At 38.7% G+C, this 18,669-nt stretch overlaps 1 protein-coding gene across 1 annotated transcript in view; it reads left to right on the forward strand.

Moving 5' to 3' along the window:
* Erp44 (endoplasmic reticulum protein 44) overlaps positions 1–18,669 on the forward strand; it is a 77,812-nt gene that overhangs the window by 23,465 nt on the left and 35,678 nt on the right. Inside the window, exons 2-3 of the mRNA XM_005078722.4 lie at positions 13,760–13,832; positions 15,378–15,417. Coding sequence (XP_005078779.1) covers positions 13,760–13,832; positions 15,378–15,417 — 113 coding nt within the window. The remainder of the gene's footprint in view (positions 1–13,759; positions 13,833–15,377; positions 15,418–18,669) is intronic.

Here is an 18,669-nt window from a genome sequence, read left to right on the forward strand (position 1 = left end):
ATTGATGCATTCTATCTCACCCACTATAAAATGCTGGCTGTCTTCCCTTCCTGGTACTGCTTCTCCAACTCTTCATCTTTCAAATACTGACTCCCTGTTTTAGCATCCATTTCTTACAGGGAGCCCAAATAAAGTTAGCCTGCCATTTTTTAAAAATAAAATTCTGTTTTTTAGTACTAGCTACTTGCTCATTTTTTTTAAAGGTGTCATTTTATATGTTTCCCTATACTGAGTATTTCCTGTATACCAGTGGACTTGGATGGGTAGAGTCAAATACTATCTTTCTGTTGTTATTAACTTCACATGTGATCCTGTTTCCCATTGCACCTTACAAGAAAGCATACTATTGATTTGTCTGATAAGGTTTTTCATGAATAACATTCAGTCATTCGATGTTAACTTGACTCAAGTCTTACCGAAGCGTGGCAAAATGATTTATTTTGGCTCATGGTTTCAGATGTTTTGGTCCGTATCTGGTTGGCTTGCTTGCCTTCAGGCCTCAGCGCAGCAGTGTATCATGCTGAGCTCGTCATGGCCGCTGAGAAACAAAAGGCATGGGATAGGGCCAACACCCTGTCTCCTCTACCTGACTTCCTTCCGTCATGACTTCAGGGTCCCAGTGGAGCCACAGTCTGGCAAGCAACCCTTCATGGCCTTTAGGGAGTGTTTTAAATGCAGACTGTCACTCTCTTTTATCAGGTGTGTTGGGAAGAAAACAGTGTGGCTCAAAGAACTGTTGGAATTTTTTCTTGGCATATACTTGCAAATATTTTTGTAGCATATAACTTGCAAGAACGGTTCTGTATGCTAATTGGGAGACCACTGTACACTGAATATTGTCTCCTCACTGCCACCACCCCTCATCTACAGGTTCCTGGGTGTGTGCAGGAAAAGAATGAAGTCGTGATCTTGACTTTTCTCCAAAATTCTGTTAGTTGCTCAAAGTTAGGGGTCTAGAAGAACAAAATGTGATTTTTCAGTAAATAATTCTTTCACACATTAAGACTCTTATCTCCAGCCATGAAAGTCATTTTATACTAAGAACATTCCCTCTAAAGTTCAGAGAACTACACTGTCTTCCAGCTAATTTAGTTCATCCCATATTTAGATGTGGTGAAGACAAACAACAGATGACATCAGTTTTTATTGGAAATCCATGTGTGATCAAACAGTAGCAAAATGTATGAGTTGCAGCAACTTTTATTTCTTTGTATTTGCCTGTGACCATTTTACTGGCTTAGTTTGAGATCGGGGATTATATTAATTGGGTATGTTAAAGGAGGTAGGTAGAAAATGTATCTTTCCTGATATCCACATGAGTTTTCTGCTGATGGAGAATGCTTTTTATTTCTCTGATGCTTGTCCGCAAATACACATATTTCTGATGGTGCCTAATAGATTTCTGGTACCAGAAGAGAATGCTAAGGGTTAAAAATAGCTTCCCAGTCTTAGGTAGTCTGTCCTGTTTTTCCTTTCTCTTTGAACTTCTACTTCATTATATTGCTCTTGAGAATGCTAACAGTATGAGATGTGCCTTGATTGATATCCGACTTCAAGGCCCTTAGTTCCTGTCAGCCTCAGCTTCTTTTCTCCAGGGGCCTTTCAGCATCTAGCTCCTTACAGCCAGCTGCAAACCCTTTATGCTTTGTTGTCCACCAGTAATGCAAAACCGAGAAAAGGAGTACGCTGACATTGCAAGTGGCCTCCAGGGACCAGAAGCAGCCTGGGTTCTATGGCATCAGGACTTGAGGTGGTAGGCTGACTGTCAGTATGGATTAGAAATGCAAGAGGGCTATTATTTGATACATCACTTGTTCCTTGCTATAGGGAGACATAGCAAGTGCTTTGTAAAGGATTTTGAGAATCTTATACAAAAAGGCAAGCACCTAAGCCGTAGCTACAAAATGTCCGATGGACATAATGCCCGTTGATAGTGGCAGTGCCACAGAGAGAAAACATTTTCTATACAAGCTATTTATGCCAGTAATTTGATGCAGAAATACCCTTTCCATTTGTTTTTAAGGAAAAGGCAATGTATTTTACAAAATAGCATGTAAATTTCTAATAAAATTACAGATTTTCCATATTCCTGAAGTTAAGCAATCTATGTCACTACAGAATTATCACAAACTTGTCAATTGTGTTCATATTTGAGGATATAAACTTTGTACAGAGTTTTAAATGAATATATATGCTTGTCACTAGAGTAAAAGCTTTGTTTACTAAAACAGTGCATTATAAACTTTACTCTGCATAGGAATCATCTGGAAGTCATATTAAAATGAAAGTTTATATTCATTAGCCTGGGCTGATAATCCCAACGCTTCAGGGTCAAGGGCCACACTGAACAGTGAGATTTTAAGATGTTGGGCTTTAAACAAACAAATGCATCAGAAATGCTTCTTGTTTTCTAAACTCAATCCTTAAAGCCTAGAAAACACATCCATGAATGTGAGTCTCACCAACAGGAAGGATATTTGATAATTATTCCTGCCTAATATTTTATTAGCCGCGAATCCTAAAACTGCCGTGCCATCCTTTTCTTGCCTTACAGCTGGTGCAGTACAGTTGTTGGATTTCTACTGACCAGGGTGATGTAGCTGTCTCTTTCTGGTAATGATTTACTGATGAGTCTCTTTATTTCCCCTCAGCTTAATTAAGGTATAACCAGCAAATGAAGATTGTATTTGCAATTTACATCATAATGTTTTGATGTGTGTATACATTATAAAAGTATTAAATCAAAGTAATTTTCATATCTATCACCTTTCATATCTTGTTTTGTGATGTGAACATTTGTGATCTAATTGCTTCTCAGTTTTCGAGTACCAAATTATTTTTTCTTTTTTTAATTTAAACTAGAAACAAGCTTGTTTTACATCATGTCAATCCCAGCTCCCTCTTCCTCCCCTCCTCCCCTGTCCCCCACCGGTCTCCTATCCCATTCCCTTTCTGCTCCCCAGGGAGGGTGAGGCCTTCCATTGGGGATCTTCAAAGTCTGTTATATCATTTGGAGCAGGACCTAGACCCTCCCCCATGTGTCTAGGCAGAGGAGAGTATCCCTTTATGTGGAGTGGGCTCCCAAAGTTCATTCGTGTACTAGGGATAAATACTGATCTACTGTCAGAGGCCCCATAGATTGCCCAGGCCTCCTCACTGACATCCTTGTTCAGGAGGTCTGGAACAGTCCTATGCTGGTTCCCCAGCTATCAGTGTGGGGCCCATGAGCTCCCCCTTCGAGTACATTATTATTAACTCCAGTCACCATGCTGAATGGTGAGTCTTAGTGGATGGCCTTTGTGTTGGACTCTCTGGAGTCATGCCCAAGCCTGTAAAGGAAACTGAAAGGAGGCCTCTGGGGTTCAGGGCAGCTGTTGATCAGTGAGGCAGACGAGCTTCTGTGATGGGTAGGGCAGATTACTTCTCCAAATTTTCCCCAGGCATCATTTTTTCTCTGTTACATAATTTAAGTCCAAATTGTTTCATTCCTTGTTTTAACTTTATTCTTCTCAAACTTGTTAAAAAATATTTGTTGACTATTCTCTTTGACCTCTTTCTCCCATTTCTTATCTAGGAATAGTATGTTGATGTTCTGTAGAAAGTGCTCTAGGAGTTGACACAAGAGAAATGCGTCACTGTTGAAATGAATACTGTTATCTGGGACCAGGAAGACCTTCATAGGGAGGTGCCTGTTGACTTGGGTACTGAACTGGGCAGTGGTCACGCCTGACACAAGTAAAGCACAGAGAACAAGGAGAAGTGCTTTCAGAACTGCAGGCAGGCACTGGGAACTTTTGCATTCTGAATTTATAACTTAAAGAAAGTTCTGAGTTGCTGATTTTATTCTCTTGAGCAGAGCCTTCTGTTGCCAGTGCAGTGAGGCTAGGGATTGGCTTAGCAGTCCCATTGTTTATTCATTCTTACTCTGTTCTCATTAGATGGGGAGGTAATACTTCGTGATTCGGGATTGGTGAAGAGCGTGGTACAGTTCCTTTCAGTTACCAAGGGTCTGTTACAGTGACTTTGTATAACTTTTTGCCTGAAAAACTGCCTATACACAGATCTCAAACAGTAAGTTTGAGGCCAGCCTGATCTACAAAGTGAGTTCCAAGACAGTCAGGACTGTTAAACAGAGAAATTCTGTCTCCAAAAACCAAAACCAAAAAAAAAAAACCTGCCTATAGAGGCAAAGGGTTGGTATTAACTATATAAAACTCCAAGACAATGGGCTTAATCTGGGGTCTCTTAAGAAAGCTAGAATTTATTTATTTCTGGTGTGTGCTTGTGTGTGTGTGTGTTTAGAATGAATATGAATTTTTTTTTTTTTTTGGTTTTTACGAGACAGGGTTTCTCTGTATTGTTTTGGAGGTTGTCAGTCCACCCCAGCCTCGAACTCACAGAGATCCGCCTGCCTCTGCCTCCCGAGTGCTGGGATTAAAGGCGTGCGCCACCACCACACAGCAAATATGAATTTATTTCTTAAGACAGGATCTCATTGTATAGTCTAGGCTGTCCAGAAGCTTACGATCTTCCTGCCTGAGCCTCCATGGTGTAGCGATTACAAGCATGTGCTACTCCATCCAGTTAGAATGTGTGGTTACTGTAACTCTAGTTCATTTTAGTTGGAGCATAGGGTATCAGTGGAGACCAGTAGGAGGTAACTTGGGAGGGAAGGTGCAGCTGATTTGCAAGTGACACTAGATGCTTGATAGTGGAGTGAGACTTCTGTGCTGTAGATAGAAAGTCCTTGGAGGTTTGTTGTCAGAGGAATTGCGCACACCAACCCCTATTCAGAAAGATTAGTTTAGCCTCCATGGGAGATACTCAATTTAGAGACCATCATAATATATGGTCTCTTAATGGTTCCCATTAAGAGTTTATTTGGATGGAAACTTCTGATAAGAAGGGAAGTAGGAATTTGTATTTATTAAATTATGCACAGTTCATGTGAAGTTATTTAAACTAATTAACCTTTGGTATTACTGTTTTGGTTTTGGTTTGGTTTGGCTTTTTTTTTTTTTTTTTTTTTTTTTTTGGTTTTTTGAAACAGGGTTTCTCTGTATTGCTTTGGAGCCTGTCCTGGAACTCACTCTGTAGGCTGGTCTCAAACTCACAGAGATCCGCCTGCCTCTGTCTCCTGAGTGCTAGGATTAAAGGTGTGTGACACATCGCCCGGTGTATTACTGTTTATTTATTCTTGACTCCAAAGAAGGTCCTGATGGTTAGTGCCTCTTTCACAAAGAGAAGTAGTGCTGAGGCTTAACATTGCGTGCTAGAGCATCTCATGCTGCAGTAGTGAGGACAGGCATATGTTAGTATTATAACAATTAAAACTTGGCCTAATATTGAGAGAGTGGCTAATAAAACATTTTCCAAATGTTTTTCCTGAAATACTTCACTTTAGCATGTAATCAGCATGGCAGTGTATTTCTTAGTAACTCCTGTTGACTTTGGCTCCTTTTTCAGATCTATTTCTATTCAGCATACTGGGCTATTGAGAAAGGAAAGCCATTTCTACAAAGAAAACCAGCTTAAAGGATGACTGTGTGGTAGTTTAGAAGAGGTACTGGGTAGAGTAGGCTTTGTGTGTATAGAGAGGCAAAAAGTGGGGCAGGGTCTGGTGTCTTCTAAGTACTGGCTTTACTGGCCAGGCAGGTGGCCTTGAGGGAGGTGGGGAGGGTAACAAAGGAAAGATGTTGTGGTTCCCACAAGTTTTTAAAACTCTAGATAATGCTGAAGAAGCTCCCTGCTATTGGAAGACAGTGGACAAAGATGTCTGCCAACAAACTTCAACTGGACTGTGGGAGCTCAGCCAAGTGCTTAACTGTGTATTTCTGCGCCTGCTCCATCAGTTACTGGATGAAGGTTCTATGACGATAATTGAGGCAGTCATCAGTCTGATTACAGAGGAAGGCCAGTTCAGACACTCTCTCCACTAAAGTCTTAGCTGGGGTCATCCTTGTGGATTCCTGGGTGTTTCCTTAGTGCCAGGTTTCTCACTAGCCCTGCGATGACTCCCTCAGTCAAGATATGTCTTTTCTTGCTCTTCCTCTCTGTCCTTCCCCCATCTCGACAATCCAGTTCCCACATCGTCTCCTCTCCCCTCCCCTCCCCTTCTCCGCTTTCCCTCTTCTCCCATCTCCCACTCCCCCATGCTCCCAATTTTCTCAGGAGATCTTGTCTATTTCCCCTTCACAGAAGGATCCATGTATGTCTCTCTTAGGGTTATGCTTGTTACCTAGTTTCTCTGGGATCATGGGCTATAGGCTAGTTATCCTTTGCTGGTTACATCTAATATTCACTTATGAGTGAGTACATACCATAGTTGTCTTTCTGGGTCTGGGTTGCCTCACTCAGGATAGTTTTTTTGTAGTTCTATCCATTTGCCTGCGAATTTTATGATGTCATCGTTTTTTACCACTGAGTAGTACTCCATTGTGTAAATGTGCCACGTTGTCTTTCCCCATTCTTCAGTTGAGGGGCATCTAGGTGGTTTCCAGGTTCTAGCTGTTACAAATAATGCTGCTGTAAACACTTAAGTCCTTGTGGTATGAATGTGCATCCTTTGAGTGTATGTCACAAGGGGGTAATTGCTGGGTCTTGAGGTATATTGATTCCCAATTTTCTGAGAAACCACCATACTGATTTCCAAAGTGGCTGTCTAAGTTTGTACTCCCAACAGCAATGGAGGAGTGTTCCCCTTTCTCCACATCCTCTCCAGCATAAAATGTCATTGGTGTTTTTTATTTTAGCCATTCTGAGAGGGGTAAGATGGTATCTCAGAGTTGTTTTGATTTGCAGTTCCTTGATGGCTAAGGATGTTGTTGAGCATTTTGCCTTTCTGCCATTTTAGATTCTTCTATTGGGAACTATCTGTTTAGTTCTGTACCCTACTTTTTAATTGGATTATTTGGTGTTTTGGTGACTAGCTTCTTGAGTTCTTTGCATATTTTGGAAATCAGCCCTTTGTCAGATGTGGGGTTGGTGAAGATTATTTTCCCATTCTGTGTGCTGCTGTTTGTCTTATTGACTCTGTCCTTTGCCTTACAGAAGCTTCTCAGTTTCAGGAGGTCCCGTTTATTAATTGTCGATCTCAGTGTCTGTACTACTGGCATTATGTTCAGGAGGTGGTCTCCTGTACCAATTTGTTCAAGAGTACTTTCTGCTTTCTCTTCTGTGGCTGAATTTATATTGAGTTGTTTGATCCATTTGGACTCAAGTTTTGTGCATGCCAATAGATAACAGATCTATCTGCATGTCAGCATCCAGTTATGCCTGCACCATTTGTTATAGATGATTTCTTTTTTCCATTGCATAATTTTTAGCTTCTTTGTCAAAAATCATAGGTGTGTGAGTTAATATCAGGACTTTCAATTCGATTCCATTGGTCTACCTGTCTGTCTTTGTACCAATACCAAGCTGTTTTCATTACTATAGCTCTGTAGTAGAGCTTGAAGTCAGGGATGGTGATGCCTTCCAAAGTTCCTTTATTGTACAAGGTTGTTTTGGCTATCCTGGGTTTTTGTTTTTCCATATAAAGTTGAGTATTGTTCTTTCAAGGTCTGTGAAGAATTTTGCTGGGATTTTGATTGGGATTGCATTAATCTGTAGATTGCTTTTGGCAAGATTGCCATTTATACTATGTTGATCCTACCTGTCAAAAAGCATGGGAGATTTTTCCATTTTCTAATATCTTCAATTTCTTCCTTTAAGTTCTGTGATACAGGTCTTTCAGTTGTTTGGTTATAGTTACCCCAAGATATTTTATGTTCTTTATGGCTATTGTGAAGGGGGATGTTTCTCTATTTCTTTCTCAGTCCATTTATCATGTGCATATAGGAGGGCTACTGACTTTTTTTGAGTTAACCTTGTATCCTGCCACTTTGCTGAAGGTGTTTATCAGCTGTAGGAGTTCCCTGGTAGAATGTTTTGGATCACTTATGTAAACTATCATATCATCTGCAAATAGTGAAGGTTTGACTTCTTCCTTTCCAATTTGTATCCCCTTGATCTCTTTTTGTAGTCTTATTGCTCTAGCTAGAACTTCAAGTACAATATTGAAGAAATATAGAGAGATTGGCCAACTTTCTTGTTGTTCCTGATTTTAGAGGAGTCACATAGATTTTCTCTCCATTTAGTTTGATGTTGGCTGTGGGCTTGCTGTATATTGCCTTTGTTTATGTTTAGTTGTGTTCCTGTAAGACCTTTATCATGAAGCAGTGTTGGATTTTGTCGAAGTCTTTTTCAGCATCTAGTGATATGATCATGTGTTTTTTCTTCTTCAGTTTATTTATATGGTGGATTACATTGATGGATTTTTGTATGTTGAACCATCCCTGCATCTCTGGGATGAAGCCTACTTGGTCATGATGGATGATTCTACTGATGTGTTCTTAGATTCGATTTGCCAGTATTTTATTGAGTAATTTTGCATTGATATTCATGAGAGAGATTGGTCTCTAGTTCTCTTTCTTAGTTGTGTCTTTTTGTGGCTTGGGTACCAAAGTACTTATAGCCTCGTAAAAAGAGTTTGGCAATGACCCTTCTGCTTCTATTGTCAATTTGAGGAATATTGATATTATCTCTTCTTTTAATTTCTTGTAGAATTCTGCACTGAAACCATCTGGTCCTGGGTTTGTTTTGGTTGGGAGACTTTTGATGACTGTTTCTATTTCATTAAGGGTTATAGTTCTATTCAAATTGCTTATCTGTTCTTGATTTAATTTTTGGTAAGTTATATCTACCCATAAAATTGTCCATTTCCTTTAAATTTTCGAATTTTGTGGAGGACAGGGTTTGGAAGTATGACCTGATGATTCTCTGGATTTCCTCGGTATCTGTTGTTATGTCCCCCTTTTCATTTTTGATCTTATTAATTTGCATGTTCTCTCTCTTCCTTTTGGTTAGTTTGGATAAAGATTTGTCTATCTTGTTGATTTTATTGAAGAACCAACTCTGTTTCATTGATTCTGTCTTGTTTTCCTAGTTTCTACTTTATTGATTTCAGCCCTCAATTTGGTCATTTCCTGGCATGTACTCCTCCAGGGTGAGTTTGCTTCTTTTTGTTCTAGAGCTTTCAGGTGTGCCGTTAATTCTCTAGTGTGACTATTCTCCAGTCTCTTCATGTGGGCACTTAGTGCAATGAACTTCCCTTTTAGCGCTGCTTTTAAAGTGTCCCATAAGTTGGTATGTTGTGTCTTCATTTTCATTGAATTCTACGAAGTCTTTAATTTCTTTCTTTATTTCTTCTTTGACCCAGGAATGGTGCAGTTGTACATTGTTCAATTTCCATGAATTTGTAATGTTTCTGTAATTTGTGTTGTTGAATTCTAACTTTTAAGCATGGTGGTCTGATAAGATACAGGGGGGTTAGTCCAATTTCTTTGTACCTATTGAGGTTTGCTTTGTTGCCGAGTGTGTGGTTGATTTTAGAGAAGGTTCCATGTGGTATTGAGAAGAATGTATATTCTTTTGTGTTTGGATGGAATATTCTATAGATGTGTGTTAAACCCAATTGGGTTATCACTTCTGTTAGTTTCTTTATTTCTTTGTTACGTCTCTGTCTGGTTGTCCTGTCTAGTGGTGAGAGTGGGGTGTTGAAGTCTCCCACTACTAGTGGGTGAGGTTTTATGTGTGATTTGGGCTTTAGTAATGTTTCTTTTACAAATGTGGGTTCCTTTGTATTGTTAGGTATTCTGATAACTACACCAGCTTTTTTTCTTGGGTTCATTTGATTGGAAAATCTTATCCCAACTCTTTACTCTGAGGTAATGTCTGTCTTTGAAGTTGAGGTGTGTTTCTTGTATGAAGCAGAAGGATGGATTAGATTCTGTCTTTGTATCCATTCTGTTAGCCCGTGTATTTTATAGGCAAGTTAAGACCATTGATATTAATGACCATTGACTGTTGATTCTTGTTTCTTTTGGATTTGTTGTTGCTATTGGTATCGTGTATGAATCCCCCCACTCCTTTTTAACTTTTGGTGAAGTGGGATTATCTATTGCCTATGTTTGTGAGTATAGTTAATTTCTTTGGGTTGGGAGTTTTCCTTCCAATACTTTCTGTATGGGTGGATTTGTGGATATGTATTTAAGTTTAAATCTTTTTTGTCATGGAATATCTTTTGCTGGGTATGGTAGTCTGGGCTGGCATCTGTGGTCTCTTATTGTTTTTAGACCATCTATCCAATACCCTCTGACTTTCAGAGTTTTCATTGAGAAGCCAGGTGTAATACTGATATGTCTGCTTTTATATGTTACTTGGTGTTTTTCCTTTGCTGCAGTTAATATCTTTTCTTTATATGTTTGGTGTTTTGATGGCTGGGTTTTTTTGTTTTGTTTGTTGTCCAGTCTATTTGGTGTTCTGTAAGCTTCTTGTACTTTCATAGGCATGTCTTTTTTTAGGTTGGGAAAGTTTTCTTCTATTATTGTTTTGAATATGTTTCCTGCACCTTTGCGATGGGTTTCTTCACCTTCTTCTATTCCTATTATTCTTACGTTTGGTCTTTTCACAGTGTTCCCTATTTCCTGGATATTTTATATTAAGGATTTTTTTGGATTTAAGATTTTCTTTGGTCATATGAATCTATTTCCTCTAGTGTATCCTTAATACCTGAAATTCTCTCTTCCAGGTCTTGTATTCTGTTGGCTATTCTTGCATCTGTAGTTCCTGCTCGTTTACCCAGATTTTCTTTCTTTCCCCTTTTTAAAAAAAGATTTATTTATTTACTACATATACTATGTTCTATTTGTGTGTGTGTGTATGCTTGTGCACCAGAAGAGAGCACCAGTTCCTGTTATAGATTGCTGTGAACCACCATGTGGTTGCTCAGAATTGAACTCAGAACCTCTGGAAGAGCAGCTAGTTTGCTTAACCTCTGAGCTATCTCTTCAGTCCCCTACCCAGATTTTCTATTTCCAGCATTCCCTCAGTGTGTGTTTTCTTTATTGTTTCTATTTCAGCTTTCAAGTCTTTTAACTGTTTTAGTTGTTTCCTTCACCTGTTTGATTTTTTCTTGGGTTTCCTTGCTTTAAGTGATTTGTTTATTTCTTGCAGTTTTTGGTTTGTCTTTTCCTCCATTTCTTCTATTTTTTGTTTGTTTTCGCTTCCATTTTTTTTAAAGGTTTCCTCTTTGAGAGTCTCTATCATCTTCATAAAGTTGTTTTAAGGTCATTTTCTTCTGCTTCATCTGCGTTGGGATGTTCAGATCTTGCTGTTGTGGAGTCCCTAGACTCTGGCAGTGTCATGTTAGTCTCTCTGTTATTGAATGTGTTCTCTCTCTCTCTTTTTTTTTTTTTTTGGTTTTACGAGACAGGGTTTCTCTGTATTGTTTTGGAGGCTGTCGGTCCAGCCCGGCCTCGAACTCACAGAGATCCGCCTGCCTCTGCCTCCCGAGTGCTGGGATTAAAGGTGTGTGCCACCACCACCCGGCTTATTGAATGTGTTCTTACACTGTCATCTTCTCATCCCTTCTTCCAGTGGGGTCTCTCCTTCTCCTGTGGGTGCAGCTGGGTCCAAGACTCCAATGACAGTAGATGGGGTTTGGTCTGCCCCCAGGTCTTTGGGGGATTCAGTCGGCATGATAGGAGTAGGTGAGGCCTCAAGGAGGGGGGGAAGGTGGGCAAAAGAAGGCCCTACACTCACCTCTTACAGTGGCTGCAGGCAGGTCCAAGATTTCAGTGGCAGCAGACTGAAAGTTTTCATTTCTAAGGGTCTCTTGTCAGCTTCATAAAGCTAAATTTAAGGTTGTTTTCTTCTGCTGCTTCTGGGTTAGGATATTCAGGTCTTCGTGCTGTAGGACCACTACCTTCTGGTGTTGGCATATTGCTCTTTAGGTTGTTGAATGTATTCTTGCATTGATGCCTACCCATCTCTTCTTCCAATTGCTGCAGGCTCTTGGTTCAATCCTTGTAGTAGGTGTCTGTGTTTCAGAGCTGCTGAGGTCACAGGTGGGGGGTGGGTGGGATTGGAGTGGGACTTCATGGGTGATCTAAATTCTGTTATTTAATAACTTGACTTTGATAGTGGTCAGGTTTATTACTCTATTTGTTTCTGTAGGTTTTTTTTCTTCCAACACACAACTATAAATCTTACTATTCTAATATAATTGAGTTCCATAGTTATTTTAGATTGGTCATAAATGTATGTGGAAGACTCTTTCGGTGTTTAAGTATAGGGGAAGATTTCTAAGTTTTGAGACCTCTGTAACAAAAGGCAAGCAAGGCAGACAATTTAATGCATAGACTAAAAAAGAAACAGGGAACGTATAAATAAGTGGGAATATACCAAGGGAACCCAATGAGGCCTGAGTTCAGATTTCTTGGATTCTCCATCTTCAAACATGGGGATCTATCTTTTTCCTCCAGGCATAGGAAAACTCTAGTTTAGTGATTCTCAACCTTCCTGATGCTGTAGCCACTTCAGCTCCTCGTGTTGTGGTGACCCAACCATAACATTATTTCGTTGCTACTTCATAATGTAATTTTGCTACTGTTATAAATTATTATGTAAATATCTGATATGCAGTCCCCAAAGGGGTCATAACCCACAAGTTGAGAACCACTGCTTTAGCTAATGTGTATCATACAGTCTACTTTAGAAGGTCAGAGAGTTTTTAAGGCTTTTTTTTTTTTGAGAGAAGAAAGAAGGCCAGAAAGACTTCGTGCATCTGTTGATCAAATGCCAGGGTAGAGCGGCATTCCTTGCGCTACATAAGTAGTAAGTGGTCACAGGAAGGAAATCTCTTCCCAACTAACTTGGAGGCATTGAAAATAAAGAAAACATTTCTAAAATCCTGTTATTTGCATACTTTTAATCATTTAAGCTCATTTTAAAAGAGAGTATGGTGTATCCATTACTGGCAGTTGTAGTAAATTATTGGTTGTAAACCTCCTGGTAACTTGGAGGCAAGCTTACTGGTAGCTTTAGCCTTGTTTTAAGATGAAAGAGTAAACCTATAGTACTATTGTAAATGATTATTTGAGGTATTTACATGTTAGCATCAACATGCCTGCATATCATTGAGTTATTGGTGAATTACTAAAGTTTATATTGTCATGTTGTAGGAACTGTGTCCATGAAGTTGCATCCAAAGGAGTACCTGGCAATTATTTGACTAGAACCTGATATTAGTTTTCACTCACTGTGAAACAGTGGTTCAGTGAATGAATTTTCATTATAAACTCTGCTCTGAACAAAAGAGCCCCTGAGCAGCAGATACATTGAATTAGAGATTGGACCCGAGAATAAATACTTTGTAAAATAATTGAAACTTTGCTTCTTTGGTTTATAATTTCATCGTTTCTCTGCATTGCAGATGTTAGGCTAGATTCCCTTTGACAAGCTAGAACTTGGATTTCAACATTAAGTGAAATGAAAACATTCCTTTTCTTCTAATACCTGACAGCGAACACATTCTTATAGCAGATGGTGAACCAGTGCAAGGCTCCACATTTGGGGCCTCTTCCACTCTTCCCTGCTGTCTCTCTTAGATGCATGATGGCTTGGATCCGTGAACTTAGTTTTATAGCAATACTTTCAAAATGACTGGGTAAATTTATAATTTTCTTAGTTATTTACTAGGCTCTGGAAGCTAACTGTCTCCCATTTCATTGGCCTAACGAAGGTTAGGATAACTAATAATGATTAAAATCAGTTCGTAGATGATATTATAAAAAGAAGTAGAGCCAACTTTATTAATTTTTTTCAGACTACTTTGCTTTTTATGGAAATGCTAATTTTATATTTTAAAATTTTTCAGGTAACTTCGATTTTTACACCTATAAGAGCTGAAATAACAAGTCTTGATTCAGAGAATATAGATGAAATTTTAAGTAAGTATCTTGATTTTTTTAAAAGTATGTTTTCTTTATAAATAATTTGTAAATAAGATTTCAGTTATCTACAATAGTTAACAAACTGGCAGTCTGGCTCAGTTCACTGAGCTTATAAAGGCACTTTAAGTTTTGGTTATTAGCAAAATTTCTTTAAATGTGTATCTTCTGGGCTATAAGACTTAACTTTTTTGTTTATTTGTCCCGGTGTAACTGCTATTCCTAATAATGCATTAGGTGGTCTGCTAGGACACTGTAGTTTCCACTGTACTCTACTAAGAGTCCACGTTAATTAAATGATTTATTCTCCAGTCTCTTTTATAGCATTGATCCAATTAAGTTCAGTAATTGTATTGAATGTATTGTTTGCTGACAGTGTGATTATAGGTAGAATTAACTTGGGATATTCTGACTTTTGCAGACACTAAAGGAAGGTCATTTCATGGTTTATGGATGATTGCAGTACAGGAGATCAAAAAATGTGTGCAATGGTCATAAATTCTTTCTTCTTGAAAAAAACAAAACAAACAAAAAAGCACCATGTCACTGGTTTGCATATGACCAAAACCAAAAGTGTTAGAGGTATCAGGAATTAAAAGGCATTGAGTACCATACATTGTTTTGTGTTCATGGAGTTTTAAGTGTCCAAAGAATCTATTTGCATGGTATGAGCTCTCTAGAGCATTACCTGTATACCAGGTGTCAGAAAGACACAGAGGGCTTATTAATATCAGTGCCATTTTGGCCAGCTCCTAAGTTCCTGGCAGAAGCCAGTAGACTGTATCCAATTTGCATTTCTGTAAGTTCCTGTGTGATGTTGAAGCTTCTGATTCAAAACCATTTTGTGAATCAGAGTGAACAGGCAAGTGGACCAAAATGGGTGAGGTGAAACAAGGAACTTGAAATGTGCGCTATTTGTCCCTCTCACCTTCCAAATTGTAGAACATCTTTCTGTATTAGTTTCTCAAGTGCTGGAACACTTTTAAGTTCCTCTGCAATGGGTTTAATCAAAAGAAGCAGTACTGTGTTTTTCTCGAGTCTTCGAATTCTAATAGTGAGATTTTCATGTGACAGAGTATTTAGTGGTAGGAACTTGGAAAAGTGGATATTACAATGTTATAAGGTAGACTTCTGAGAGTGAGAAATAGTTAACTGTTCAGGTCTCTTCAGCTAAAGATGATTTTACTTGCAGAGCTGGTTCCCAGTTACTATCTGATAGATTATTTAAAATGGATTATTAAGCTCTGGACCATCCCACTTTGTAAGAATGAATTGCCTAGAAGTTGACATGACATACCCAATCAGCATTTGATTTCTTTTTGCCCTTATAATAATTTGAGACACACTGAAAGTATTTCTGTTAATGGAGAGTAGAGAAAAAGTGCTACCTTATGTATAAGCTAACTTTGCCATTATGTATGGCCTTCTGGGTGAGAGGTTATTAGTATTGTGGATCTTTACTTGGCCTTTTATAAACAGGAAAAAGATCAAGATGAAAACTGTCACATAGACACAAATAACTTTGGTTTTGTTTTTCAATTTCAGATAATGCTGATGTTGCTTTAGTAAATTTTTATGCTGACTGGTAAGTAATCTTGTTTTTAGTTTGGGGCTTCGTTCCTCCCCTTTCTTCTATCCTTTCTTCCTTTTCTATTTTCCCTGTCCATGAGAAGCGGGCATAGATTGGAATTCAGGATTTAGGTGTAGCGAGTTTATGAAAATAATATTGGTATTTTCAACTTAACACTTTTTCCCAGGAGGCCTGTAGTTCTTGCCCTGAATCAGATCCTGTCTTCTGTGTTGTGTGATACCTGAGACCATTTTATTCTTTTCACTTCAGGTTGATTATCCCTTATCTGAAGTTTTTGGCTCAGGAGAAGCTTATTTTTTTGGAATATGTTCATAGACTTTTAGCAGTTGCGTGCCTCTAAAGTTTGAACTATTCCAAACTGTTTATTATTTGCAATTTCAGATTTTCAAATTAGAGATGCTCAACTTAGGTACTGTTTTTGTTTTTAAATATGTTTATGCCCCACCAAACAGATTCATTAGTATTCGCAGAATCTAGAACATGATGTTTAAGTATGCTAAAGAATGTGTGATGGAGACAGGAATGAGGGAGAATCATTGAACAGTGATTTGAAACACTGGCATTTTTTAATCTTTCACTAAAAGGCTTATTGCCTGCCAGCCGCCCCCATCCTGCTTTGGGCTAGCTATTGTCTTGAAGTTTCCATGGCCTTACAACAGTCTCCTCTCTTTGTTTGCTGTGCCTCAAGTTTTACATATGTCCACAATATTTTCTGCAGTATAAGTCAGTGTTTATATACTATATATTTATATACTATGTATTTCCACAATGTTCTCTGTAATATAAGACTGATTTCTTCCCTACAGTACAACTTGTTTGAGTTTACACTCTTGTCTTAAACCTTCCGAATCTTTGGGTTAAAATTTAAGCCCCTTATCTTGACCTAGAAGGCCACTCATGATTTGCTCACGCATACATCTCTTGCTTCTTTGTGCCCCTTACTCTGCCTGTCACACCAAACTTCTTTCCATTTCTGTGAAAACTTCACTATCCTCCTGCCATCTTCCCAGCCTGGATGGCTCGTTTCTTGTCCTCACATACTTCTTTATTTGTTAATCGTCTTTCAAATGTTAGATTCACATGCCACATTCTTCTGGTCATTTTCATGTATCAGTTTTCCTACCCTTCTGTCAAGTCAAATTAGGAAGCATTTTACAGTGTCCAGTTTGCAGTAATTTTTAATTTTACTATTGTGAAAAAATAAATGCATTCAATAGAAGCTGGTCTTTAACTTGTCATCTCTGTCTGGGCTAGTGACAAACACCATGTATTACCTCTGTGGTGTGCTGGCAAGGGCTATCTCCCAGCCAGAACAGTGAGCATGAGGGTTAAAACCTGATACTACTCTGCCTTGTGCTGTTTCTGAGTTGTGCTGTTTAAAGGGTAGGTATAATCAGTGCATTTTCACCTTAGGATATTTTCACATGAGATTTAGCTCTTTTGTAAGTCAAGGAGCATCTACATTTCTCACAGCTCCAGTCTTGACCAACTGTAGCCATACACATGCTACAGCCTTGGTGATTCCTAAATATCATCTTTGTTCTGTGGAGATAGTTACCACAACTGTACTTTAAAATGTCAGCCTCAAGTACTTTGCAAAACACATGACTCATAAGTACATAGCAATGTCTCTTGAATGAGTATGTGGATACATGATACAGGTATTTAAAAAACTTTAATAAAAAGTTGACAGATTCACAGGAAAATACTATGTATAGTGTATGTAAATGTATAATGGATGTAGCATTTCTCAAGGCAAGTTAGGAGGATTAATGTTAGTCCTAAAGTTTGGTAGAGACTTTTTAGTCCAATTTACTTTACAGGTAAGGAAACTCAGATCCAAAGGAGCAAAGTACTTTCCCTGTGACCAGTCAAATTGTAGCACAGAGCAAAGTGAATGTAGTGTTCTTGACTGAGGAATTCTGGTTGTTATAAGAAAGCTGAATAGTACATGATAAATCTGAGTTGGAATATGGAATAGTAGCAGTTATTTGAGAGAGCATATTACCTAAAGAATGTCTTTTACTATTAATGGTGAATTGGGCTCTTTTTTTTTTTTCTTTCAACTCAGAAACTTAGGTAATTTGCTGATAGGCCTCCTGTGTTTGCTTTCAAAGGCTACACTGTTCTCTCTGCAAGTTGGTTTTCTTATGTAGAAGTACTGTAATACCTCAGAGAAACCAGGGTAGGTGCTTAGTAATGCTGTGAATGTGGCAAGCTCAGTCTCTATATTGTTCCAAGGCTCAGGATTGCCCTGCAGGTAGGTATTGTAATTTCCATTTTAGATTGAGGAGGTAAAGGTTCAGAAAGTCCATCTAGCTAGTAAGTGGTGGATCTGGGATTGAAACTCAGGTATGTCTAAATCTAAAGCTTATTTCTCTCCCACTAGGTCATAATAGTAGTTTCCAAAGTGTCTCTGCAAGACCGTTACCTCTGTGGTTGATTGGTTAAGGATTATTTAAGCCCTCGGTTGAAGATTGAGTTCAGAAGACCATGAATGTCTTTTAGCGGTTCCATTGTTTTTGTGGTGTTACCTGTATAAATGTAGCGTTTATGTGCATACAAATTTCACCTTCCCCTTTAAACTTTTAGTATTCAAACAGATACTGTTTTAAATGCGAATCTGCTTAAAACCTTAACTGGACAGCCCAGAGAGGAGCTCTTGGTATGAGACGTCCTTTGCTCTGGAGCCAGAAGCCTTCCATCCTGTCTCAACTAGGCCCCAGCTAAAGATCTCAGAACCACAAGGCAAACCCTGTCTCTGCCTTCCCCTGCCCTCTGCCTAGTCTGTTTTCAGAATTTTTTAAGTTTTCGCAGACCTTGGGTTCTGTCTGCTCTAGTTCTTGAATTTACCAGCTTGCTCATTTAACAGACTATTGAATGCTTATTAGAAAATGTAGTCAAATAAGACACGGTCCATGATGTCCACAGACCCTTCCTACCTATCCCAGACGGGAGATTTAAGATGCTAAAGAGGAAAGAACCACTTGAAAGCAGGAATCTGAAGATACAGATTGTGTCTCCTTGATATATTCTAGGACATCTCCTTAGGAAGTCAGGTGAGTAGGCTAGAGAGAGAAACAAGAAGTAGGGAGGAGGTGTAATGCTGCAATCTTTCACGTACTCATCACTGGATTATTGCTAATATATGTGAATGACATGGATTAGAATTCATGGGTTTCTTCAAGAAAACGTCTTGGTGCATAAGGGCTCTAAAAACAATAATAGCAATTGTAGTGTCTTACC

Source organism: Mesocricetus auratus, unplaced genomic scaffold, assembly GCF_017639785.1.
Source record: "Mesocricetus auratus isolate SY011 unplaced genomic scaffold, BCM_Maur_2.0 Super-Scaffold_6730, whole genome shotgun sequence".
Lineage (NCBI taxonomy): Eukaryota > Metazoa > Chordata > Mammalia > Rodentia > Cricetidae > Mesocricetus > Mesocricetus auratus.